This window comes from Brienomyrus brachyistius, chromosome 4, assembly GCF_023856365.1.
Source record: "Brienomyrus brachyistius isolate T26 chromosome 4, BBRACH_0.4, whole genome shotgun sequence".
In the NCBI taxonomy this organism is placed as follows: Eukaryota; Metazoa; Chordata; class Actinopteri; order Osteoglossiformes; family Mormyridae; genus Brienomyrus; species Brienomyrus brachyistius.
Genome location: NC_064536.1, coordinates 35,310,527 through 35,332,922, shown reverse-complemented (window position 1 = coordinate 35,332,922; position 22,396 = coordinate 35,310,527). Strand labels below are relative to the sequence as shown.

General features: G+C 51.5%; 4 protein-coding genes across 14 annotated transcripts; 2 read left to right on the top strand and 2 right to left on the bottom strand.

The window, feature by feature from the left end:
• The first annotated feature begins 46 nt into the window (after nucleotides 1-46).
• zdhhc23b (zinc finger DHHC-type palmitoyltransferase 23b) lies at nucleotides 47-5,655 on the top strand. Of its 3 annotated transcripts, none has more exons than XM_049010068.1 (5): nucleotides 47-888; nucleotides 2,191-2,373; nucleotides 2,464-3,156; nucleotides 3,401-3,568; nucleotides 4,829-5,655. In XM_049010068.1, exons 2-5 carry the CDS (start codon nucleotides 2,240-2,242, stop codon nucleotides 5,100-5,102), a joined length of 1,269 nt encoding a protein of 422 aa, XP_048866025.1. In that variant the 5' UTR covers nucleotides 47-888; nucleotides 2,191-2,239; the 3' UTR covers nucleotides 5,103-5,655. The 3 variants fall into 3 exon arrangements, with proteins under 3 accessions (XP_048866025.1, XP_048866026.1, XP_048866027.1); XM_049010069.1 differs by having other exon boundaries at nucleotides 2,138-2,373; XM_049010070.1 differs by lacking the exon at nucleotides 3,401-3,568.
• On the bottom strand, nucleotides 5,489-9,887 carry ccdc191 (coiled-coil domain containing 191). Of its 3 annotated transcripts, XM_049010057.1 has the most exons (15): nucleotides 9,753-9,887; nucleotides 9,594-9,632; nucleotides 9,240-9,384; nucleotides 9,022-9,162; nucleotides 8,265-8,920; nucleotides 7,989-8,179; nucleotides 7,661-7,892; nucleotides 7,379-7,581; nucleotides 7,205-7,296; nucleotides 7,039-7,121; nucleotides 6,859-6,960; nucleotides 6,485-6,628; nucleotides 6,250-6,402; nucleotides 5,942-6,096; nucleotides 5,489-5,877 (listed from the first exon to the last, which is right to left on the bottom strand). In XM_049010057.1, exons 1-15 carry the CDS (start codon nucleotides 9,822-9,824, stop codon nucleotides 5,694-5,696), a joined length of 2,592 nt encoding a protein of 863 aa, XP_048866014.1. In that variant the 5' UTR covers nucleotides 9,825-9,887; the 3' UTR covers nucleotides 5,489-5,693. The 3 variants fall into 3 exon arrangements, with proteins under 3 accessions (XP_048866014.1, XP_048866015.1, XP_048866013.1); XM_049010058.1 differs by lacking the exons at nucleotides 9,594-9,632; nucleotides 9,753-9,887 and having other exon boundaries at nucleotides 8,265-8,430; nucleotides 8,527-8,920; nucleotides 9,240-9,540; XM_049010056.1 differs by lacking the exons at nucleotides 9,594-9,632; nucleotides 9,753-9,887 and having other exon boundaries at nucleotides 9,240-9,540.
• Nucleotides 9,888-9,946: 59 nt separating this feature from the next.
• On the top strand, nucleotides 9,947-13,305 carry qtrt2 (queuine tRNA-ribosyltransferase accessory subunit 2). 4 transcript variants are annotated; one of them, XM_049010073.1, is made up of 9 exons: nucleotides 9,947-10,373; nucleotides 10,803-11,011; nucleotides 11,341-11,396; nucleotides 11,585-11,661; nucleotides 11,738-11,947; nucleotides 12,032-12,228; nucleotides 12,420-12,571; nucleotides 12,720-12,828; nucleotides 12,928-13,305. In XM_049010073.1, the coding sequence occupies exons 2-9, from the start codon at nucleotides 10,812-10,814 to the stop codon at nucleotides 13,163-13,165; spliced, it is 1,239 nt and encodes a 412-aa protein (XP_048866030.1). In that variant the 5' UTR covers nucleotides 9,947-10,373; nucleotides 10,803-10,811; the 3' UTR covers nucleotides 13,166-13,305. The 4 variants fall into 4 exon arrangements, with proteins under 4 accessions (XP_048866030.1, XP_048866028.1, XP_048866029.1 ...); XM_049010071.1 differs by having other exon boundaries at nucleotides 12,029-12,228; XM_049010072.1 differs by lacking the exon at nucleotides 9,947-10,373 and adding an exon at nucleotides 10,446-10,580 and having other exon boundaries at nucleotides 12,029-12,228.
• A 1,619-nt stretch (nucleotides 13,306-14,924) lies between these two features.
• On the bottom strand, nucleotides 14,925-19,061 carry drd3 (dopamine receptor D3). 4 transcript variants are annotated; one of them, XM_049011046.1, is made up of 8 exons: nucleotides 18,650-19,061; nucleotides 17,788-18,237; nucleotides 17,527-17,639; nucleotides 17,306-17,442; nucleotides 16,974-17,152; nucleotides 16,634-16,696; nucleotides 15,902-16,223; nucleotides 14,925-15,813 (listed from the first exon to the last, which is right to left on the bottom strand). In XM_049011046.1, exons 2-8 carry the CDS (start codon nucleotides 18,052-18,054, stop codon nucleotides 15,617-15,619), a joined length of 1,278 nt encoding a protein of 425 aa, XP_048867003.1. In that variant the 5' UTR covers nucleotides 18,055-18,237; nucleotides 18,650-19,061; the 3' UTR covers nucleotides 14,925-15,616. The 4 variants fall into 4 exon arrangements, with proteins under 4 accessions (XP_048867003.1, XP_048867007.1, XP_048867004.1 ...); XM_049011050.1 differs by having other exon boundaries at nucleotides 17,980-18,237; XM_049011047.1 differs by having other exon boundaries at nucleotides 17,788-18,232.
• Between the last annotated feature and the right edge of the window lie 3,335 nt (nucleotides 19,062-22,396).

Below are 22,396 nucleotides of genomic sequence, written 5' to 3'. Positions count from 1 at the left end.
TTAAGGTGCTTCTGGCTGGAAGCTGGAACCCTCACTCATCCTGTTCCCAGAGGGGTGTGTAGTGCGTAATATGATCCCATATTAAGCGCGTCTTTGTCTGCTCTAGTGTTCTACCGGCTCTGGTCAACGGTCGCTGCATAAATATGCACATATGGCTGTTAGTGTACTGCCCCGCTTGTTATTGCTGTTGAATATCAAAATAGTGATTACATTGCTATTTACAACTGCCCTATAAACAGGAACTCATTAAAAAAAGTACATAAATAAAACCAGTGACACTGAAAGAAGTAAATAAAAGCACTGTTGTCCACAGTGCCCCTGGAGCTCACTGCCACTTCAACCATTCACTTGCACTGACGTGGCAGGATTATTTTTCAAAAAGAATCCACCGAAGTTCAAATAATTGCCGTTTATTTGTTTTTGCGCTGGGATGTGCGTCATCAGTGGGTTGACGGGGCTGACGCTTCATGTAGACCTGCTTGCCCGGCTGGGACATCTCCACCCCGGAGAGCTGTGAGATCTTCACCTGTGGACAGTAAAGGGTTAGCGGCCACTGACGTCAGGAGTCTGCGGGAGGAAGCTGCTTCACTCGCACTTAGTACACACTGCATGCAGGCGTATCGTCGCCTGGCGGCGAACACCCATACCCCGTTCCCCCTTTCCCGGATCACACTTTGACTCCGGCCTCAGCTCCGAATCCGATTCCGCTTCGCCACGGAGCGCGGGCGCAATCTGCGAGTTCAAGTCATCGCGCCCCCGCCTGGGCTGAAAAGTGGACTTTTGCTGTCAGACGAAAGGTCGCCCACACTTCAGACACGTCCGGAGCCCTGACTCGCTGATTTCCCATCAATGTGCAACAAGTACACCGCCGCTGCCGCTACGCTCAAGGTGGGTCCTGGAGCCAGCCAGGGAGTCCGTGCCGTGCCGTGCCTAGGCTCCGTGCGTGCTGCCGGACCGACATGTGGGGCGTAGAGGTGCCGGGACGTGTGCGAGAGCCGGAATAATAAAGGTCAGCTGGTTAATCTCGCGTTGGTGGATGCGGTTTCGCTTTCATTTCCCTCGGATTTGTGCGCGCCTACCCATGCTGCCTATCCGCACTTCGGCTTAAGTTTTGCTAAGGGACACACTTCGGAACTGTCACACACCAGCATGGCCATATATGCACACTTCAGTCCCAGTCAATCGGGATGAGCGCCACGCCTGACCGGCTTGCCCCGAGGCGGCGTCACTTTACCTGCCTTTGCTCTCGCAAACAATAAGCAGGCGCCGTAACTTGATCACTTTGCTTTCAGCGTAATGCGTGTTAAGTGGGAGGTCTATCGATCCATATTCAGCTCATAAGCTTAACATCAGTCCGTGTCCTGATATAGAAGCATAGTGGGATAGTTTTTTTTTTATCCCGTTTGGCTTTCTTTCAAATTTAAATTGTCTCGTAGGATAAACACTTTGTAACAGGATACAACAAAGCGCTGATTTCCAGGACTGGCAGCCTGAATGGGGCGTTAAGCTGACCGTAACTGGAGGCGGTGGATGTGTTACGTGATTCGTGAAGTATGGAGGAAGGGTTTGCTGTTGCTAAGCATCTCTTTATGGTTAAGTGACCCAGCTTTTGGCTTCCAGCCTGCGAGGGGCCACTCGCCACATTTAGAGACCGCAAGCTTTCCCGCTTACAGTCGCCATCTCTTGTTTCCACTGCTGCTGCTGTCAAGTTCATGGGCAACAAAATGAATTGTCCTAGTTAGTGGTTCTCCTGGGACAAGTCTGACCTTATTTCTTACATGAGGATATGGTTCTAGCGAAGAAGGATTGTTACGGATAACCAAATCAGAACAGCCGTGGCCTAATTTGTAAGCCCCTGAGACATTCCAGTCCCAGGCCGGTCTTTTGCTAGTCGTGTACAAGTCCCATGCTAGTTCTGTATGTATCCTGCACTGGTCTCATACTGCTTCCTTGCAAACCAGGAGTCCAGGTAGCTGCATTCTTATGTGAGACTCTGTGATCTACTCTTTGTAATACATTGGTTCTATCGCAGGCCAGTGTGGCTTGTCAGGACGGCGCAGTGAAGGTGTGCCAGTCTGCCATCTCCTGGTCTCCACAGCAGCTGTCGCCACTCGTTCCCACTTTGCTTCTCTCACAGGGCTCCTGCTGCTTGGTGTTGCTACTCGTGTGATTGGCTGCTCCCCCTTGCAGGTGTGTTAGCCCTGCCCATGCTGCAGTGCCATTGGCTGAAAGAGGGACCATGAGGGGGAGGGTCAGGCCACCGGAACCAGACGATCCCCTGTGCTGCTGTGAGTATGTGGACCGCCAGGGGGACCGGCAGCACATGGCGGCCTGCTGTTGTGACTGCGAGGACCTGGACCAGGCTTGTGACAGGTGACGGGCAGCAGGGGGCACTCATGAGGCCAAATCCCGCACAGCATCAAGATTTAACTGATACTCCTTCCCTTGCCTACACGCTCGCAGGTGGCTGAAGCGGCAGCCTCAAAAGGCTGACTCACTGTCCCGGGTGGTCGCCGTGGTGACAGACCGACTGCGTGTGCCCTGGCTGCGGGGGGCCAAGCGGGTGGAGCTGTCGGTGGTGCCACCCCTGGTGCTGCTCCCTGTGCTCTTGCGGCTGGCGGCACTGCATTTCCTGGCGGGCATGGTAGTGCTGACGGCTCTGCCGGTCTTGGTGCTCTGGTACTACTACGTCACGCACCGGCGTAAAGGCCGCACTCTCTTCTTCCTCAGCCTCGCGCTCTTCTCCTTGGCCTATATGTACTACCTCTTCCTCACCGAGGTCCTTCCACGGGGTGATGTGGAAGGAGCCCAGCTAGTCACCGTGACAACAGGCATGGTGCTCACTCTGATCTCCTTGGCTCGCACTAAGCGGGACCCTGGATTTGTGAAGGCCTGCCCCGCCGATGCTCACAGCACCGTGACTTACTACGGAAGACTGCCTGAGCAGGACGAGCAGAGCCAGTCCAACGGCTCTTGTCAGGCGGTGGCAATTGCCAGCCGGGCAGCTCCCGCGGGGCAGGGGGCAGGGCCAGCGGCACAAGCTAATAGCTTGAAGAAGAACTGGTGCCCCACCTGCAGGATAATGCGCCCCCCACGGTCAGGGCACTGCAGAATCTGCAGCGCCTGCGTTTATCGCATGGACCACCACTGCGTCTGGTGAGTTTCGTCACTCAAAATTCTGGGAGGTCTCCTCTATGTCCTTACTGATACGCGGGATAGGCGCGTTCACATGTGGGGTAATTAGGCCTTACGTAACAAAGCGATGAGACGTCACAATGTCTGTGATAGTAGTGTGTGAATCAGTCTGTCCCTGTCACATCGTTCCATAACGAAGCAGGCGGATGTACCATAAGCTGAGCTGATGTACCATGACTCACTGTCTGATCGATCTGCCAATCAGGATCAACAGCTGTGTGGGTCAGGCCAATCATCGCAATTTCCTGCTGACACTCCTCCTCTTCCTTTTGACGTCGGTGTACGGGATCAGCCTGGTGCTGCGTAGCATCTGTCCACATCAGAACCTGCTTTATGCCCTTTTCTACTGCCCCGACGTGTATGCCCAGTACAGGTAGGGACATAGTGCACACAGACAGAGAAAGGAAGAGATGCACACAGATGGTTTTTCTCAGTATGCGTACTTAACCATACTTGTGTTCTTGCATACCCGTTTTATGTCATCTTCCATTGCCGAAGACCAGATCCAATACTAAGAACGAAAATACAGAGGACTGTAGAATGTTGTTTTTGCATCTCCAGATATTAAGGATACATTGATTGCATCCATGCCAAATGAGAACAATCTCAAGATTCATTACATCCCAAATGCATTCTTAGGAGGTAAATTAGCAAAACTGCTCTTGCAAAGACCACAAGTATGAGTATTCTTGGTATTTAGAAACACCCAAAGACAGACACACACTCACTCAGAGACACAGATACCGGCACATACATATATTCCTATCATTGTAATCATTCTATCATTATAATCATTCTATCATTGTAATCATTCTATCATTGTAATCATTCCTATCATAACAATGCTTACAATGATAACCCTGACCCTTGTTCAGCCCTAACCTTAACCATAATTAACCAAGCAAAGTACAACATTTTTGGCTATTTTAGTTTTTCTACTGCAACTACATAATTGAGGTTTATATTGTGGGGACCTGAAAAAATGTCCCCACCAGATAAAAAGTAACAGGTTTTACCACATTGTGGGGACATTTGGTACTAATATAAACCGGCACAGACATATAGGGGCAGACTGGTAGACAGGGTTGCCCCAGGGACCACCATGTCACCAAGTCCCCCCTCCTACTGCAAATCTCACACACGGAACATTTATGAGAATTGAGTTGTTAATGTCCTGCATTTTACACAAATTTGTGACATGCTACTTTCATACCTCTCATTTTTATGAATACAGCCTCATTATGGTGGGAGTCAACACAAAAAATATTTGGTACTAAAAACAATTTTGAAATTAAATAGTTTGTAATGATTTGTAATCAAACTATGTTGTCGAGGCGTATATTTAACAAAAAAAAAGCATGTTTGTGGAATTTGCTAACTACTACAGTGCATGATGGGTATGATATTTGAAGTCTGCTTAAATTCCATCATCTGCAGCTATTGCAAGGGCATGAGTAGGCCCTAGGTGTGAATTTGGTGGGGGGGGGGCAATGGCCCATTTTTACCCTAGGGCCCAGTGTACAGTTGTTTCACTGCAGACATTACACCTCACTGTCCTGTTCCCTGCGACCTCACAATTATCAAGGCATCTCCTGCTCAGCTTAAGTAATTGCAGTTCTCTGTTTGTCCACAGCACAGCGCTGTGCTTCACTTGTGCCTGGTACAGCAGTGTGGTGACAGGGGGGCTGTTCCACCTGCTGGTGTTGCAAGTCATCAACATCAGTTACAACGTAACAGAACGGGAGGCTCGCCTGGCCCTGCGAGAGAAGACGGGCCGCACGCGCCTCTGGGGCCTGCTTGTCGACACAGGGCTGCATACGCGCGGCTTCCGTACCAACTGGCTCGAGTTCCTCACCATGCACCTGTCGTTGGAGCCCATGTTCCCAGGTCTCCCTGATGTGGTGTAGAGCCCCCTGCCTGCTGGTGCGAACTGCTCTGGACTTTGTTGTTGTACCACTTCTGGTGTTGACCAGATCGCTGCACAGCGTCACATCCTGATACTGCTTGCTTCAGTATGTTGTGTGGAATAGAGGAGCCATACGAGTCATTTTGAGAGCTGGTTTTATTGGCATTATGATCTTGGCATCATAGCACCCCCTTCCCCAGTCCTGGTCACATGATCCATGAGCCACACACAGGCCAGCTGCTGCTGCTCATTACATGGAAATGGTGCTGGGGCGTAATCCTGTGGTTTCTCTGCACACACTTTCTGACGTTCTCCCCCGAGTTAGTGCCTTTTTTGAAAGTCTGTGGAGATGCAGCTCATCGGGAAGGTCCACGCAGCTCATGTGTGTCGTTCTATGCTGCCATGAGACACAGCGTGGCACCTTCATACGAGAGAGAAGGATCTGCAGCCTGGCCCTGACATGGATATCCCACAGTCACCTCCGCTCTTGGGGGGGGGGGTCCTTTCTGCTTTGTATCCTGCCAGTCTAATAAATCAGCAGTGTGCTTTGAAAACAGCTTGTGTCTTTAGTCGAACTGCCAGCTGCTGGGGGTCAAAAGTCAGAGTGGCTTGGGACCCCCAGGTCCCAGGAAGTTGCTGCGGACAAGGCCCTGAAGTCGGGCAGAATCTCAGCCACCCGCTTGCGCAGCCGGCATCGCCGCTGCTCTCTCTCCCGCTCCCTACGCAGCAGCCCGGGGAGGGTCTGCCAGGCCTGGACGCAGCGCTGCACAACCCGCCTGCAGGAGGAAGCCAGTCATATACACATCATATGACATCCCCCATACGTGACCTCGGGCTCACCTGTCACTGTACTCCGAGGCTCGGCGTTCCTGCTCGCAGGCAACCAGCTTTTCTCGGGTCATGTGAACCAGCAGCGCTGCCAGTGTCTTCCTCAGGGTCCCAAGACGGAAGAACTCATCAGCTCGCAGCGTCTGGGTCAAGGCCAGGTTCTTCAGCTGGGCCCGAAGCGGGAGTCAGGGTGGAAAGGTCGGAGTGTGTGTGACTGCGTACATGTCCGAGCATGTCTGCCCGAGGCTGTATGACTGCACATGTCTGTGTGTGACTGCGCACACCCGTGTGTGACTGTGTGCGTCTGCGTGCCTGCTCACTTTCAGCCAGCCTCCAAGGCCCCTCCGTAGCAGGAGGTGCTTGTGGAAGTGGTCGGCACGCGCCTCCCTCTCAGCCTGGCACTCACTCATAAGTCGAACCCAGGAGAGCAGGAATGCCCTCTGGACCGAGCGGCCATGGTGCTCTATGGCCAGCTGGGAGGGGAGAGGGAGAGCCTTCAGACGTGGGGGGGGGGATGGGGGAGGGGGGGAGCTGAGTCTCGATGCCTGGACTCACCTGCTCCTGGCAGCGCCGGAGCTCCAGCAGCCGTCGCCATGGTGCCAGGCCGTGAAGCAGCAGCAGGGCACGACAGCGGTACTGCAGCGCCTTGGCACTCAGCTGGCGGCTTCTCTCTGCCCTGTGCTGGCGCTCCAGCTGCCTCTAGGGGGCACGTGTGAGCAGTACACACATTACTGTTATCAGAGATGTTCCTCTTTCTGGTTGGTAGGGGGGGTCAGTGGGAGGCACTACCCTTGGGTTAGGGGATTGAGGAGGTAAACGAGGTGACAGATGTACAAACATGCTTCTCCTGATTATTCATCCAGTTGGACGTGTATCGCTGGCTTACTCAGCAAGGCCCCTCTGCCCCCCCCCTGCTGCATTACACGTACTTCCCTCTCCTGCCTCCTCTGCTCCCTCTTCCTTTCCAGCACAGCCTGCTTCTCCTCCTCCTCTTCCCTCTGTTGTGCCTCCTCTGCTGCTCTCAGCTGCTTCTGGGAGCAGACAGAGGGGTCAGGTAGCTTGAGTAGATGCGGACTTCACCCCACTGAGGAGGACGGTGCTTCACTCACAAGCTGTTCCTCCTCCCTCCTCTTCCTCATCTCTTGCACCTCCCTCTGTCGCTCTGCCCGCAGCTTGGCACGCTGTTCCATAGCTTGGAGGCGACACAATGTGTTAGACCTCTGTGAGGTATAATATTTACTCTGTTCCCTACAGGTGAAGGAGACAGTAACTGACCTCTGACCACAGGGTGGGGATGGGTAGAGGGAACCTGGAGGATTCTGGGTACTGCTCGGGAGATTCTGGTTTGCCTCAGGAACCTCTGCTTGCTGTATGTGAAATTACTGCCCTGGTTAGCAATGAATCACAATGGTCTTCACTGATCTGGTTTGAAAGCATGGTCACAGTTACCTGGACCCTTCGGTGTCCTGCTCCTGATTGGCTTCCCGCTTCAATCCTAGCATTCTCTGCTTCTGACTCTCCTCCTTCTGGACAGACTGCTTAATGCTGATGCCCTCCTGCTGTTGTTGGCAAATTAGCCCATTGCCCAGCGCATCCCCGTCCAGCCAACAGGGGGCACTGTGCTGTGTGGGTAGGACATCAGCGTCCCCTGCCTGTAAGGAGCAACAAAGAGCCCTTACCCCCTCTGACGATGATAATGCTAAAGGTGAGACAGGTGGTCCTCCCACTCACCTGCCTCGTGGAGTGCATCGCTGCAGGTCTTGAGGGTGGAGCCAAAGGCTGCCCCCCTCCCAGCTTTCCCGCTGCTGCCGCACTGACCAAGGCAGCCATCTTGCGCCGCGTCTCCTCCCGCCCCAGTTGCAGATCCCTCTGCTGCTGCCGAGCACAGCACCAGGCCTGCCACTCTGCCAGGCCCCGCCTCAGCAGCCGACGTCGGTTACTCTCCAGTGCCACCTGGCAGCACCTGAGGTATTACACGCAGACATTGTGGTCAGGGCCTTGCCGGATGCTGCTGTTGGTGCTGTGGGCCCCACTTTGATGCTGCAGCCAGCCCTCCTACCTGCTGTCAGCGCGGAGCTCTTCCTCTGCCCCCTCAGCCTCTCGCCGTGCCTGCTGCTGCCACACCCGCAGACGCCAGGCACGCCATGCTCTCTGCTGCTTCTTCCAATCAGAGAGAGCCGCCGCCTTGCCCATGCGCAGGCGCTGCTGCAGCACCGTCTGGTGCCAGGCTGAGAAGTGGCTCTGCAAATACTGACATAGAGAGAAGGGGCAATGAATGGGCATCAGCGGGACTCCGCCTCCGCAGCTGATCACGCACACGCGACCGAACACGCACCCGCAGCCCCTGCAGCTGGGCTTTGGCCTCTGCCACCTGCATCCTGTGCAGCCGCTGCCAGTCCTGCTGCATACTAGACTGGGAATTCTGGGAGTGCTGGGAGAGGCCCGGGTCAGACAGGGAGGAGACATGGTTTGACCTGTTCCTGTTCATCCTCTCCTGCTCCCTGCCAGAGCACAGCACAGTCTTATGGCCTCCATGTATGGAATAGAACCAGAACGTTGGCTGGACCAGCCAGAGAAGGGGTTTCTGGGTACTGTACCTCATCCGCTGCTCCAAACTCCTCTTCTCCTCCATTTCTTTACGCAAACGCACCACCTCCTGTTCCAGCAGAGCCTCCTGCCTCCTCCTGTCCTGCTGGTGTGCCTCTCTACTCCCCTCCTTCCTCCCTCTCTCTCTCCTCCCTTCCCTCGTCAATGCCTCCTCTCTGTATCTCTGCTCCCGTTCAGCATCCAGCCATGTCCGTCTCTCTCGAACCTGCTGATGACGGATCTCCATGGTGACGCGCGGGTCTGTCTGCTTCCTCTTCTCTCTCTCCGTATTCAGAAGGGATTCTTCTAGTATCCCACAATCCACTGCTGTCCTCTGCATGAGCTCCTGCAAGAGTGTGTGTGCTGTGGAGCTGTCTGCTTCCTGCTCCAGGTGTGAGTGCAGGTCTAAACAAAACAGAAGGAGGTGTGAGAGGCAAGTGCTGCAGCTTTGTGTGCGAGTGTGTGTATGTGCGTGCTTAATGTGTGCAATTGCTCTTCCACTTAACCATCAAAATTGGTGTACTGCAGAAATCCCGGCTGTTCAGAAGGTGACATCGGGCTGTCAGTGTCTCTCTCATCCTCATCCTCTCCCACCTCCAGCTCCAGTCGCAGTTTGCTGTTCATCCAGTCACTCAGCAGAGCCTGGGCTGTAGAGGGCAGGACTCGTGAGGGTGCCATCTGACCTGTGTTTAAATAAGACAGGCGCAGACATGCACAAGCCTACCTTCGCTGAAGGCGGCATCGTGATCACGGAGCTGCCCCTGGTTACGCAGAGCTATGGCCTGGCCACTCCTACCCACGCGGGGCACTTCTCTCCGCCTGCCGCAGAGCACCTGGGATATGGCCAGCTGCGAGGCGGACTCCACCGTCTGCGGGACCACAGTGACAGTCCTAACCCTGCTCGGCACCATCGCGACCAGCGGGGGTGTATTTACAGAGGGACAGCTAAAGGCAAACGGGGATCTGAACACGTGAACATGCCCCCCCCAGTAGACAGACCTCATGCCGAGATGCTCATGTGGCATAATACCCCTTTCTTTGACACTTTAGTAGGGAACAATTAAAAGTTCGTTCTTACCTGCCTCCATTGCTCAATGTCATCTCTGTTCACCTTCGCCTAGTTTTGGAATTAAACGAAACCGAAACGTAATGTACTAGACGATGATTTGGCCGAAATTACTTTGTTTCTGGTGGAAGCAGAAAACTACTGGTATTCATTCAAAAGATGTTTCTTTACCTTAGTATGCGTTTCATTCTTGGTGATCCTCTTCCAGCGAAAGAGGTCCGGCTTCGGTACGAAATGTGCCATGTGGCTTGAGGTTCTTTTGCCTCTGCTTTCTGGAATTTGTGTGCAGTATTTTTAAAGATACAGAGATACAAAGATATTTTAAAGAAGAGCTAGATTCACGAAAAAGGAACCGGTGCGCTATCGGTTCCGAAGTACCATCGGTAATGTAGCTCGATGTGGCGTCCTGGGTATTGTAGTCAAAATGACGATCCATTCGCTGTAATTCCCATGTTTAAAACAATAACAGAACTACAAGTCACAGATTTAGGCAAGACTAAAGCGTTAAGGAGTAACCATAGCAACGACGTCTCGCACAACGTCTTGAACTTGAAGTTGTAAATACATTATTAGCAATATGTCTTCAAAATGTCACTCAGTTATATTAGTCCTATTATTAGACCTCTAACAACCAGGCAAATGTTGCCTTTGTTTCTGCCAGTCGTGAACCAGAGACTTTTCCCATTCGCGACTGCTTGGACAATTGTTGATGATGTAAAAAGCGGGCGTTGCTAATGCGCATGCTCATAATCGTGCGTCGAGTGGTGTTACACGTGAACCCGTTCGAGCTGGGTGAGTTTGGTTTAATTCGCTGTTTTTCATTCATTTCGATTAGCTGATTCTTTTTGTTATTATTTATTGCCGCATTTTCTTATTGGATTTTTGGTGCATCGTTTACGGCAGAGTTAATGTGTTCTAAATACCTGCCTGTGTCCCTGTGCCGGTTAGAGTTGCCAGCTCTCGGGCATCTGGTGTAACACTCACGCAGGAAGTCTTACGGCATGTCGATATTATTCCATTATAAACCTAAAATTAGCTACATCATATGCATGTGTGTGTAGACTTCAAAATTTTATTCCAGCCAGCTGACCAAAGTTGGCAGCCCTGCTCTTAAGAAGTGATGATAACCGCCGTTACAAGCCGATAAACAAGGAGGGGCTTTTCTGCGCGGAGCGAGCCGCTGTCTGACGCGCTCTGACCGTGCCTCTCCTCCCCCTTTAGGAAAGTAGCATGAAGCTGGAGCTTCGCCGGCTGGTGCGGGGCGCTCGGCTGGGGATCCTCAGCGGGCTGGGCGTGGGAGGGCAGCACAGCATAGAGCTGCCGGGGTGCCTGCTGTACACACGCTGTTGCTCTGTGCCGCATCTTACGCAAGATACGCTTAGGACACTAGGGGCACTGCCCGCCGGCGCCCTGCTGCCTCTGGCCTCCGTGTGAGCACCCGCGCGCACCCACACACCCACAGACACACTCCACTTATTCATATCTTTATGGGGGCTCACCAATAACTTCTATGGGCATAACCCTAAAATCCCAATTATGACTACCTTAACTCCCACCCTGCCCCATAAGTCGCCAAACAAAATACAAGTTACGGGTTTTAACATATTGTGGGGAAATCTGGTCCCCCAAATGTAATAATTACAAGGATGCACACAAACATTCTCATAATCAGTGCATCATTATACACACATACAGATGTGATGCACATTTCATATAGATGATGCCTTTTACCATCAGCGTCCCTCACTCGCTTTTCTAGGGCTGAGCATCAGGAGGTGCTAGAGTCCTTCCAAGAGGGTGCAGCTAAATTTGCAGGTATCATACACCATTGTCTGTTTGTCTGTGATCTCATCACAGTGCAGTCTGTGTGTTATGAAGTGAGATGAAGAATAGAGTGATTAAAAGATGAATACAGTCTGGCCGCAAAATCCCCATGGGTGTGTGCAGATCCTCCGGCAGCTTGATGGCGCCGCTGAGCCATGTGGCTGGCATCTTTCCTGCAGGTCTCCACAACACGCCGCTCTTCTGCTCACTGCATGACCCCGCAACCCTGTGCCCCTCTGGCTACAATACCAACAAGGTGAGGGCTCTCTGTGCTTGGGCCACTGTGCTCCGACTGGACACGGCACCCTCTGACACGCACGTACGGCCCACAGACCGTGTCCATATGGAGCAGCGGTGGCCGCATCGAACTCACTGTCCAGCGCTACATGGCACTTCAGGCTGCCGTTCGGCCTGACTGGTACCAGAGCCTGGCGGACGGAGACACGCAGCAGGCCGGCACTTCGCTAAAGAGGATCCGCAAGTCCGTGGAGCGGACACTGGCTTTCCTGGACGAGTGTCTGCAGCTGCATCACAAGGCTCAGGTACCCCGTCAGCCCCTGTCACTGTGGTGTGGGCCCGGGAACCCCGCGATGGTGCTGAGCAGTGTGCCCCCCCTCACCCAGGAGCTGGCTGAGGCCCACATCTTTGGTGTGATCGAGGGAGGCGACGTTCTGGAGGAGCGGCTGCACTCAGCGCGGGAGACGGCTAAGAGGCCCGTCAGCGGCTTCGTCCTGGACGGCTTCCACTCAAGGGCCATGGAACAGGAGCTGCAGCACCAGCTGATTGTCGCAGTAACCAGAGAGCTGCCCCAGGATAAGCCCAGGTGTGTGTGGCTGTGGGCTCACTACTGCAAGCGGTGCTGCGTTGGCATAGATCCACTACAGGAGGAGTAGCAGAGTCACATGTATATGAACTGTGCTGCTGGCTTTCCTGGTCATATGATTGGTTACTCCAGTGCTATGTGTGTGTGTGTGTGTGTGTGTGTGTGTGTGTGTGTGTGTGTGCGTATTGCAGGCTGCTCCAGGGTGTTGGCCGTCCTGATGAGGTGCTGGCATGTGTGGAGTTGGGTGTCGATCTCTTTGAGGGCTTCTTCCCCTTTCTGGTGACCGAGCGGGGCTGTGCCCTCAACTTTGACTTCAATGTCAACTTTGATCCTGAGAGCAAAGGTAGGGTGCCCCCTGCAGGTCAGGATGTATATGCCTTTACAGTTTGGTCATACTTGGTGGTGGATGTGGCTGGTTTGAGCACAGGCCGACTGGTATGATGTGATCTTGGGTCTGAGTGTTGCATGATGAGATCTGTGGCTCTGTGCAGAGCAGGAGGAGAATGGAGTCGCAGAGACTCGGGAGCTTATGAAGGACTCTGAGGAGCCGGCAGACCTGCAGCAGATGACCTGCTTTGAGATGAATCTGAAAGAGGAGAAGTGAGTGCCTGCACTTTTGTTTCACTTGGGGGGGGGGGGGGGGGGGGGTGTGTGTTGTCATGCAACTTAGCATCCGTATTTTGTCTGTCTGACTTGCAGGTACCGGGATGACTTCCGCCCCTTGGTGGAAGGGTGTGAGTGTTATTGCTGTCAGAACCACAAGAGGGCGTACCTGCACCATCTGCTGGTCACCAAGGAGCTGCTAGCTGGTGTGCTGCTGATGCTGCACAACCTGGCACACTATGGTGGCTTCTTCTCTGCCCTGCGGAGGGCGCTGGAGAGTGGTCACTTTGAGGCCCTGAAAGGCAAGGTGCTGGGACGCAGTAGGAGCGGCTAGTGAGGGGGCAGGGGTCTCGGGGCGGGGCTTTGGATGTGGGTCCCCGCCCCCAGGTGTACAGTGACCATGCTTTTAGCATTTTTACCGACTTATGAACTGTTTTAAATGATTAATAAAATGTCACCTGATTTTCTGGTTTACTACTGATTGTGAAGTAAATGGTTTTTACAGCGAAAAAGGATGAAAGCACCTGTGATTGTGTGAATGTTTTATGGTCTCGGCTGAATAAGGGGTGATGCTGGTGATAGGCTCTCTTCTGGGCTGGAGTGACGATGAGGGTCAGGCTCCCTCTTTTCCTGTCAGCTCCGCTAGTGCACGCTGGACAGTGGGATGTTATGCTAGGAGTTCATTTCGCCACAGTGAGGCTTGTGTGGGGAGAGTAATTCAACAGGAAGCTGAAAACCAGGCAGAATGCTGAGCAAAGTGTTCTAATGCTGGCAAACGGTCAACCCTGTCTGGGGGGGCACTGTGCTGCCATCTTCAACCATTTACTGTGCGTCTGTCTTGCTGGAAAGTGCCTCATTGAGCAGCTTGGGGGTGTAATCTGTGCTCAGCAGCTCTGCTGGACGTCTGTCTTTCTGGGGAGTGTCTGCTTGCGCTTGTGATGGCTTCCTCTGATCTCCGACAGACTGCTGACATTACGGACCGCAGGGATGACTCTGAAAGCTCTCAGCCCCTTTCCTGCTGTCTGTCATTTCCAAATTGCACACTGTGCATCAGTTTCGTGTCCACAGAGGAACTAATCAGCATTATTTTCATGGGCCGATGCACACGGACCAGTAGAATGTGTGCGGCGAGTCCTACAAATCCCTCACCTCCGTGATCTGTGCATCTGCTGTGAGCTCAACCAGGGTGAGAACACATCTTAAGGCATTTAAGGTGCCCAATAACATTTTAAATGGTTTTTCTTGGTGTATTATTGCATCAAAGTGAGGAATGTGGCAGTGCTGGGATTCAGGACACCTCAGCAACCTTAAGAGGTTAAGGCCTGATTTGCTGGGTCCCCTGAATCCAGTGACAGTGCTGTAAGTCATACAGTAACCTGGGTTCCCCAAGGCATGTCTGTGTTTGTTGTGCAGCCAATGGAGGGCAGCCTTAACGATTCATACTGTAGGTGCACAGAGCAGTTAGAATTACCTGCCGCCAGATTTACTGAGGCTGAGTTTGCAGACATTCATGTCAAATAAAGATTGTGGCTGGACTTGGAGCAGAGTCTAATTAAAATGTTCAAAAAACAGCAGCATTCATCACCCTCTGTCTTCACAGAGACCTCTGCCCTTCAGTCAGATTTAACCGTAAGCGGTAAAGCTGGGGTGGTATGCGGACAGCCATGCGTTACGTGTGTGTGGTGGCCATGCACTGGCGGATACTTGTTCTTAGAAAATAAATTACTGTAGTAGTACTGATGCTTGACCAGTAGGAGGCGCCCAGGGTGTGGTACCACGGGCTGGTTTGGCTGTGAATAGCGGGTGCTGAGCTGACAAAAACCTTCTCCCTGTCAGGTATTGGTGTGTGAGATTGGGAACAGAGCGTCTGTCCTCATTGGCCAATTTTGGAGAGGCATTTGAGCAGCACAGATCAATGAGCACGCCAGGAGGGAGGAGTAAGCCGAGGTCAGCAAAGCCCAACGGTGACAGAGCATGAGGTGTGATCTGTAAGCAGCCACATGTCCTCTTCGGAAAGCGCGTGGAGGCCATAGATATCATTATGGATGCTGGTCTGTGTCAGTGATGGCATCACATAGTGCCTGTGGTCAACATGCATATAACATTTTATTGCCAAACACATCAAAGCGGGGAGTCTAGCTGACTCCAAACCCCCCACAGCCCATGGTGTTAAGCAGCCCATGATGGCCATCAGGCACCCGGCAGGTCTCTCTGGAAGGCCAGAGATGTCTCCCTTTGAGATGTGATATTTTTGATCAGTGATTCCTACTGTGTATGACTATTCATGTTCCAGGGCCGTTAATGTCACAAGGAACCTCCTGTGGTCACTTCCTGTCCTTGGGGCTGTTCCCATAGTTACTTCCCATTACCCGTCTTTTGAAGGCTGTGTATGATCCCCGGTTAGCAGAAAAAATACACACAGAGAAAAGCACAAACCACCTAGAGGGTAATGAGGTGAGGTCCTTGTCTGTCATCCTGCAGAAGGTGCAGGTTCTCACCAGGCAGCAGGGGGCGCTCTCCTCCCTCTGTTTTGTGGGCTCAGCCCTGATGAGCTTCCAGCACTATCATCACCCTTTTCCTCTGGGTTGATGTCTTTTAACAGACTGGGTAAGGATCCCCAGGCTCTGGAGAATTTCAGCTTCCGTTCCACAGGTAAACATTCAATCACTGGGGACCTTCTCCAAGTCCTTGGTTCCCACAGGCCAGAAGAGCGAGTCACATGCCATTTTCGGTCATCCGGGCTGTTTGTCCCAGGCGAGCAGCGGGGAGAGGGGTGGGTCCATGCTCAGCAGGAGAGGATCTTGATGAAGGCGCGCCGGAACTCGACGTTGAACGTTGTGTAGATGATGGGGTTGACAGCACTGTTGACGTACCCCAGCCAGGTGGCAGCACTGTAGAGCTGGTCGGGCACATGGCAGCCCGTGCAGTGAGTTTTCAGGATGTGGGTCACGAAGAAGGGTAGCCAGCAGATGAGGAAAACGCCTGGATTACAAAGAGTCCCTCAGCGTCGGTCAAATGGCAAAGATGGCCGTGGCCATTCGCAATGTTAACACGACCTCGGCAAACTCACCCAGCACGATGGCCAGCATCTGTGTCGCCTTCTTCTCCCGCGTCTGCACATTCCCACCCCTATGGGCAGTGTGCAGAGAGACCAGGGTCTGTCCGTTGGGTAGATTCTTTACCTTCCACCTCCTCTTGTCTGCCTCCTTTTTGCTCTCTGCTGCCAAGCTCTCCTCCTGAGCCTCTCTCTGGTGAAGCTCAATGTCCTGTCCCGGCAACGATGCCTGGCTCACACTGTAGGAGTCCGCTGATTCTGCTGCCCGCCTGTCCTCCATGGTGGGGCTTCTGAGCATCCAGTGTAGCAGGCAAGTGGCCAGGAAATGAGGCCCACGCTGAAAGGAAGCAGGGATCACAGGAAGTAATAGACAATAAATGTTACATGGGATACCTGTGTGACATCACATCTGCATCTAGATTATCAGATCTATGCAATCTTTATTTCTAACAAACAGCCAAAATGACCAAAATAAAAAGAACATGAGGCAGTGAAATTTACAAGTTAATATACAGGGTTTCATTTTAACAGAGTTACCTGGGAATATGCAAGTAACAGGCTGAAAATGGCAGAAAAACATTTATGAATCTAGTTTTTCATCTAAGGTCCACTTTTGTGTGGTGTTAAATCCTGTAGATGTAGCAGATTCAAGGAAATTCATCAGCTATGCAAATACTGCAGTGTGATCAGCTTAAGATTTTAAACACAAAAGTGAATGTGCACACACACACACACACACAAACACACTCTGGTCCTCCTCGCCACATTGATCCTAATGGAGGACATCTCTCTCTCCGTAACGGACTCCTCCTGTAGAGAGAGACAGTGTTACGGTCAGCTGCCCTCATTGGCTCTCGCTTAGCATGCGCTGCCCCTGTCTCCATGCTCTCTCCTTCCCCTTACACTGACCTCCCCCCTCAGCCCTGTGTGTCACACGTTGTACTGTGTCTGTCTCAGTACTCTGCTGCCATCTCGAAAATATGGGCCGCTGTCCCGGATACCCAGCGCCCAGAGTACTTCACTCACAGTGTGCAGGCTCACTGCTCCCCCAAGCATCAATATGCTGCTCCGTCACTCGTACACGTACCTGCACTCTCACTCTGGCCCTGCAGCTGGTCATTCTCCTCCTCCTCCTCCTCCTCCTCTTAAAGAAGACGTAGATGCGCATGTACACCAGCAGAGTGACCACAAAGGGCAGGTAGAAGGACACCACAGAGGAGTACACGACGAACTCAGGGTTCGAGATGGAACAAGTGCTGGCTTTGTCTGGCGGACACAAGCACAGTCAACAGTGACCCTGAGCACATCTATACCATGTGGCTGCTGCTGTACCCCACTACAATACAGGGTCGCTCCAGATTCACATAATGCTGTTTCTGTGTGTACATGGCCCTGGGGCATTCAGGACACTTGTCCCACCTGTGGTGTTGAATCCAAACAGCAGGGGGCAGGACACGGCAAAGGCGAGGATCCAAACGGTGGCGATCATGGCTGACACTCGACTACGGGACTTGCGGCTGGCGGTGTAAAGGAGGGGCATCACCACTGCCAGGTACCTGCAGAAAGACGCTTTCAAGCAGAGCCGCTTTCACAGGTACCAGTGTGGCACCCAGCAGCAGTGCATGCTGGGATATACCTACCTGTCGATGCTAATAGCGCACAGGTTGAGGATGCTGGCTGTGCACATCATGACGTCCAGGGTGACGAAGATGTTGCAGGAGAGCCGGCTGAAAGGCCAGTCTCCCCCCAGCACCTTCACACACGCATGCAAGAAGGCGTGAATAAACAGGAAGTGATGGATATCAGCTTATTCCCAGCAGCTGATTGTGCAAATTGTCTAATCTACAGGATCTCAAGCTCAGTAATACCACAGTAAAAAGATGATAGCTGTGCCCCCTCACCTCCAGGTAAACCACCCAGGGCATGACCAGGATGGCCACCAGCAGGTCGGCAACAGCAAGACTGACCACCAGGTAGTTGGTGCTGGTCTGCAGGGCCCTCTCCCTCAGCACCGCCAGGCAAACCAGTGTGTTCCCAAATACCACCACTAAGATGAGCAGCGCGTACATCAGGGCGCTGTAGTTCCGGCCCACCTCCTGTTGGACTCCGGTCCCATTCAGCGTATCTGACTTGTTCCAGAAGGCGCCAGTAGCAGCAAACAGCGACATGATCCTGGTGAGCACACGGTCGATTTTAGGACGGGACCCTCCGCCTCCCTGGGCAGCTGTCAGCTTAGCGAGGATGAAAAGCCCCAGCACGTCCTTTAACTTCACTGTCTTGACGGAATTATCGGCCCCTATAAATATCGATTACTGCTGAGTCTCCAATTCCTTTGCTTGACGCCGGCTTACCTGACAAACAGTTGGACTACAGTAAGAACAACACAATAAAGTCGCACGAAACCTGGTTATTTAACTAGTAAGATGACAAAGATATGAAAACTGAGTTGTCCATCTTAAAATTATAATGTTAATGTAGAGTACGCAACATTTGCATTTAAATTGCGAGTCGACTTAAATTTATACGCATTGTCACGGATTTCATAAGACTCGCAATTTAAATGCAAATGTTGCGTACTGCGTGTTGGTACCCTACGCGAGTAAATTGATAGCCAACTAGGACGGCTTCTAGAGCACGAGACCGGATTATGATCGAGCAATGTTCAGTAACATGAGGAAAAACTAGTCCACCAATTACGAATTTTACAATAGTATACATTTCAATAGCGCCCATCACCATAGCACAGACTATAACGGTACACACCTGTTAGTTTTCAGAAAATCCCTGGCCAGCGGCAGCTTCTGCGCACTTTACTGTTTCCACATAGCGCCCTGTGCCGGGAGCGGTTCTTGTCCCCCGCAGGCTTGTACGCAGATATACGGATAGGAGCGCGGCTCCTGCTCCTTCCCGGGTCTCCCTCGCATAACGGGTGCTAGTGCCCTTTGTGCCTTTGTGGTGGATGGAGGCGCGGTCACTGCCCGGTCTTCAGGTCCCGGAGACTGGGGAAGCGCCGGAGAGGAAGAGTATCCTTCACTCTTAAATTCCTTTATTAAATTTCGGCACAGTCTTTATTTTTGTTTTAAAGACATAAATATATAAATATGACTGCTAAAAGAACATTGTTTTGCATTGGCATACTAAACACAACGCGTTTATTAAAAAGAAAAAGCTGGTTAAATATGTGTTTTCAGCGGCTGTCACCAATTAAGGGTCTGACCGCCTCGTCCGTGGCGGCTAATGTTAAAGTGTAAACTCCGGATGTGAGATAACAGCAAAGGTGCTCCGTGTCTCCGTATTGCTCGGTAACTGTGGGGAGTGCGCACCAGCTGAAGAGGGTATTGCCAAACCCAATTTGAGGGGGTCCAGAAACACCGTTAATTTGGCATCATAATGCACCAGCTATAAACATATATGTTGCAACAAAACATAGTTGGATATAAGATACAGAAAGATAAGATGAACTCTATTAATTCCACGAAGGGTGAGATCAGACAATACACACAACATAACAGCACCTTAAGAAGCTAATGTACATATATGCATGGTGCTAGTGGTGAGGGGACCAAAGGTTTGAAGCAGCTTGATGATACACTCTACTGGTACCGAGGATTCCTGGGCATCTAAGATACCCCTTACTACTGAACTAACAATTCTCAGACGTTCAGACAAGCCAGCCACAGAGCATTGTGCATTTAAGTGGGGTTGGAATGTCCAGGCGGTTGAAAATTGTTGAGGTTTATAACCCAGAGGGGGAAGCTTCTGTTTTTCTTCTGTTTTGATGATCCATCAAAATGAATTCAGCGAACTATGCATCCTTTTTGCACATGTTGTGTGATGGGTGTTTCATGAGTGGGAGGGACAGGAAAAAATGAAGAAAATGAGCAGAGAGAAGTCAATCATCAGAAGCAGGCGGCCGCCCTTGGGCAGAAAAATAGGCAATAATCCGATTTCCTGGGGATCGTCATGCCCCACCCACCTCTCAGCTCCTGGGGGGGGGGGGGGTCGGACAGAGAGATGTCATCTGCAGAACTTCTCAGATGACACGCCAAAAGTGGGCTTCATAAGAAAAGGGCAGGAGCTCAGTGGAGTGTACCACTTTGCTAAGTGGTACAAGCAGAACCAGCTGTAGCTTAACATCAGCAGAATGACCCAGGGGCTGGTGGTGGCCTTTGGAAGGTCTACAGGCCCCCGGGGGGTGCACGGCTACCAGAGAGGCAGGCTTAAGTTGCCGCTATTTCATGAGGAAGTTCAGGTCCCTCTTGCCACAGATCTGCATGAAAAGCTCCTTACTGTGCCATAGAGGCCTCCATTGTTTTATGGAACGCTCCATTTTAACCTGACAAATTTCCAAAAAAACATTTTTGCATAACCATTTTTGATTTAGATTAAACCTAGCGTGTGAATCACACACATCTTCTTGAGATCTGACACCACGGGTAGCAAAATAAGACAATTATGAAATTCTGAGAGTTTTCGTGTGAGCTGTAACCTTATTTCTATTACAGCTAAATGATTCAGCTGGTGCTTGCTGGAAAGCTCACAAAGATTACTTTTGCAAGAAACTTAAACTTCCTCATAAGACATTCCTCTAAGACCAGGAATCATTCTTGTACCCCTACACTGAACCCTTTCCAAGAAATGTCCTTCTTAAGGTATGGTGACCAAACTTGCACACAATATTCTAGGTGGGGTCTTACCAATGAGTTTTATAATCCCTTGACTCCCTTGACTCCCTTGACTTAAGCTCCACATACCTAGAGATGTAACCCAACATCCTTTTGGCCTTTTTTATTGCTTCCCCACACTGGTGAGAGTGGGACATGGAAGCATCAGCATACACACTGAGGTCTTTATCATAATCAGCTACTTTTATTTCAGTGGAACCCATAAAATATCTGTACTTTATATTTCTGCTCCCTGCATGACTTACATTTAAGAGGACTTTACATTTATCTACGTTAAATTTCATCTGCCAGGTATCGGCCCAGTCGCTAATTAAATCAAGATCCTGTTGTAGCCTCTGTGCTGCTAATTCAGTATCTTCTACACCACCCACTTTGGTGCCGTCTGCAAATTTAACCAGTTTATTGTATGTATTGGTGTCAATATCTTTAATGTAAATTAGGAACAGTAGTGGTCCTAAAATTGAACCCTGCGGTACCCCACTATGAATGCAGGCCCACTGTGACATCGTGCCTCTAATAACTACTCGCTGCTTCCTGTCTGTTAACCAGTTTTCAATCCAAGCTGCTACAGTTCCTAAAATCCATGCAGCTGTGAGCTTAAGCAAGAGCCGTTTGTGGGGGACAACATCAAAGGACTTCTAGAAATCTATGTAGATCATGTTGTAGGCCTTCTTGTGATCAATTTCTCTTGTCACTTCCTCACAGAACTCAAGTTAAACACGATCTACCTCTCCTAAATCCATGTTAGCTATCCCTCAGAATGTTATTTGCATCCAGGTAATCTACCATTTTCCCTTGTATTATAGCTTTCATTACTTTTCCATTTATGCAAGTTAAACTGATTGGCCTAAAGTTTGCTGGATTACTTCTATCCCCTTTTTTGAATATGGGTGTTATATTAGCACACTTCCAATCAGAAGGTACCACACCAGCAGATAAGCATTTCTGGAAGAGTAAAGTTAAAGGTTGGTTAATAATATTCCTTTTGCATTATTTGCACTAAATGGTGGCAAGTTACTTGTGTCTTCTACTGTGAACACCCGTGTAAAATTGTACTATATTGTCATGCCCGGCTCGTACGATCCTCGTGTGTGCCACGCCCCCTGATTATCCACGTGTACTTCCCCGATCTATCCCAGCTGTGTCCACTTTCCCCCGTACTTCGCCTGCTTGCCTGCTTCCTGCTTGTCTGCCTGCTTGTGCGCGTTACCCACTCACCAGCAGATCGTGACAGAATGACGGACCTAAACAAAGAGGCACCACAGCAGACCGAGGCACGAGAAGTTTACTATTGGCTCACCCAGCCCGACGTCCAGGAGGACCCCATCACGCTGCAGTTATCCCCTTCCCTAGTGCTCCCTCCGACTCCCTCCTCGGCCCCTCCATCTGTCCCTCGCCCTGCCTTCTCAGCACCTTCGAGGTCCCCTTTCATCCTGCCTGTTCCTTCCGTGTCCCCGTTCCTCATCAGTCTGTCTGCCTTCCCTGTCCTATGTCAGGTCTTGTCGTGGTTTCTTCCCTTGTGCCAGTTTTGTCTGTCCGTTCTGTTCCCTGTGTTCCGTTAATGGTTCAATTCTTGTCTTCCAGGTCACGTATCCCTCGTCTCGTCCGTCACCTCCCCTGAGGCGCGCCCGGAGAGCGAGCCTTTGGGGGGGGTTCTGTCATGCCTGGGTTGTACGATCCTCGTGTGTGCCACGCCCCCTGATTATCCACGTGTACTTCCCCGATCTAGCCCAGCTGTGTCCACTTATTTTCGCCCAGTCTTGTCTATTTGAGTCCATGTCTTGCCTTAGTTCTTTGTCCGTCATTGATGTTGGTCGATGTCCGT

Bases quoted from the DNA above. Each gene is read 5' to 3' on its own strand.
- zdhhc23b (XM_049010068.1), top strand. From the start codon at position 2,240: ATGAGGGGGAGGGTCAGGCCACCGGAACCAGACGATCCCCTGTGCTGC. The intron at 3,157-3,400 runs GTGAGTTTCGTC...TCTGCCAATCAG, and splicing joins ATGGACCACCACTGCGTCTG to GATCAACAGCTGTGTGGGTC. The intron at 3,569-4,828 runs GTAGGGACATAG...GTTTGTCCACAG, and splicing joins GACGTGTATGCCCAGTACAG to CACAGCGCTGTGCTTCACTT.
- ccdc191 (XM_049010056.1), bottom strand. From the start codon at position 9,540: ATGCCACATGAGCATCTCGGCATGAGGTCTGTCTACTGGGGGGGGCAT. The intron at 6,629-6,858 runs GTACGTGTAATG...CGTGCCCCCTAG, and splicing joins AGAGGAGGCAGGAGAGGGAA to AGGCAGCTGGAGCGCCAGCA. The intron at 5,878-5,941 runs GTGAGCCCGAGG...TTCCTCCTGCAG, and splicing joins GCCTCGGAGTACAGTGACAG to GCGGGTTGTGCAGCGCTGCG.
- qtrt2 (XM_049010071.1), top strand. From the start codon at position 10,812: ATGAAGCTGGAGCTTCGCCGGCTGGTGCGGGGCGCTCGGCTGGGGATC. The intron at 12,229-12,419 runs GTGTGTGTGGCT...TGCGTATTGCAG, and splicing joins CTGCCCCAGGATAAGCCCAG to GCTGCTCCAGGGTGTTGGCC. The intron at 12,829-12,927 runs GTGAGTGCCTGC...TCTGACTTGCAG, and splicing joins ATGAATCTGAAAGAGGAGAA to GTACCGGGATGACTTCCGCC.
- drd3 (XM_049011046.1), bottom strand. From the start codon at position 18,054: ATGTCGCTGTTTGCTGCTACTGGCGCCTTCTGGAACAAGTCAGATACG. The intron at 17,640-17,787 runs GTGAGGGGGCAC...GCGTGTGTGAAG, and splicing joins CCTGGGTGGTTTACCTGGAG to GTGCTGGGGGGAGACTGGCC. The intron at 16,697-16,973 runs GTACGTGTACGA...CTCTCTCTACAG, and splicing joins GGGCCAGAGTGAGAGTGCAG to GAGGAGTCCGTTACGGAGAG.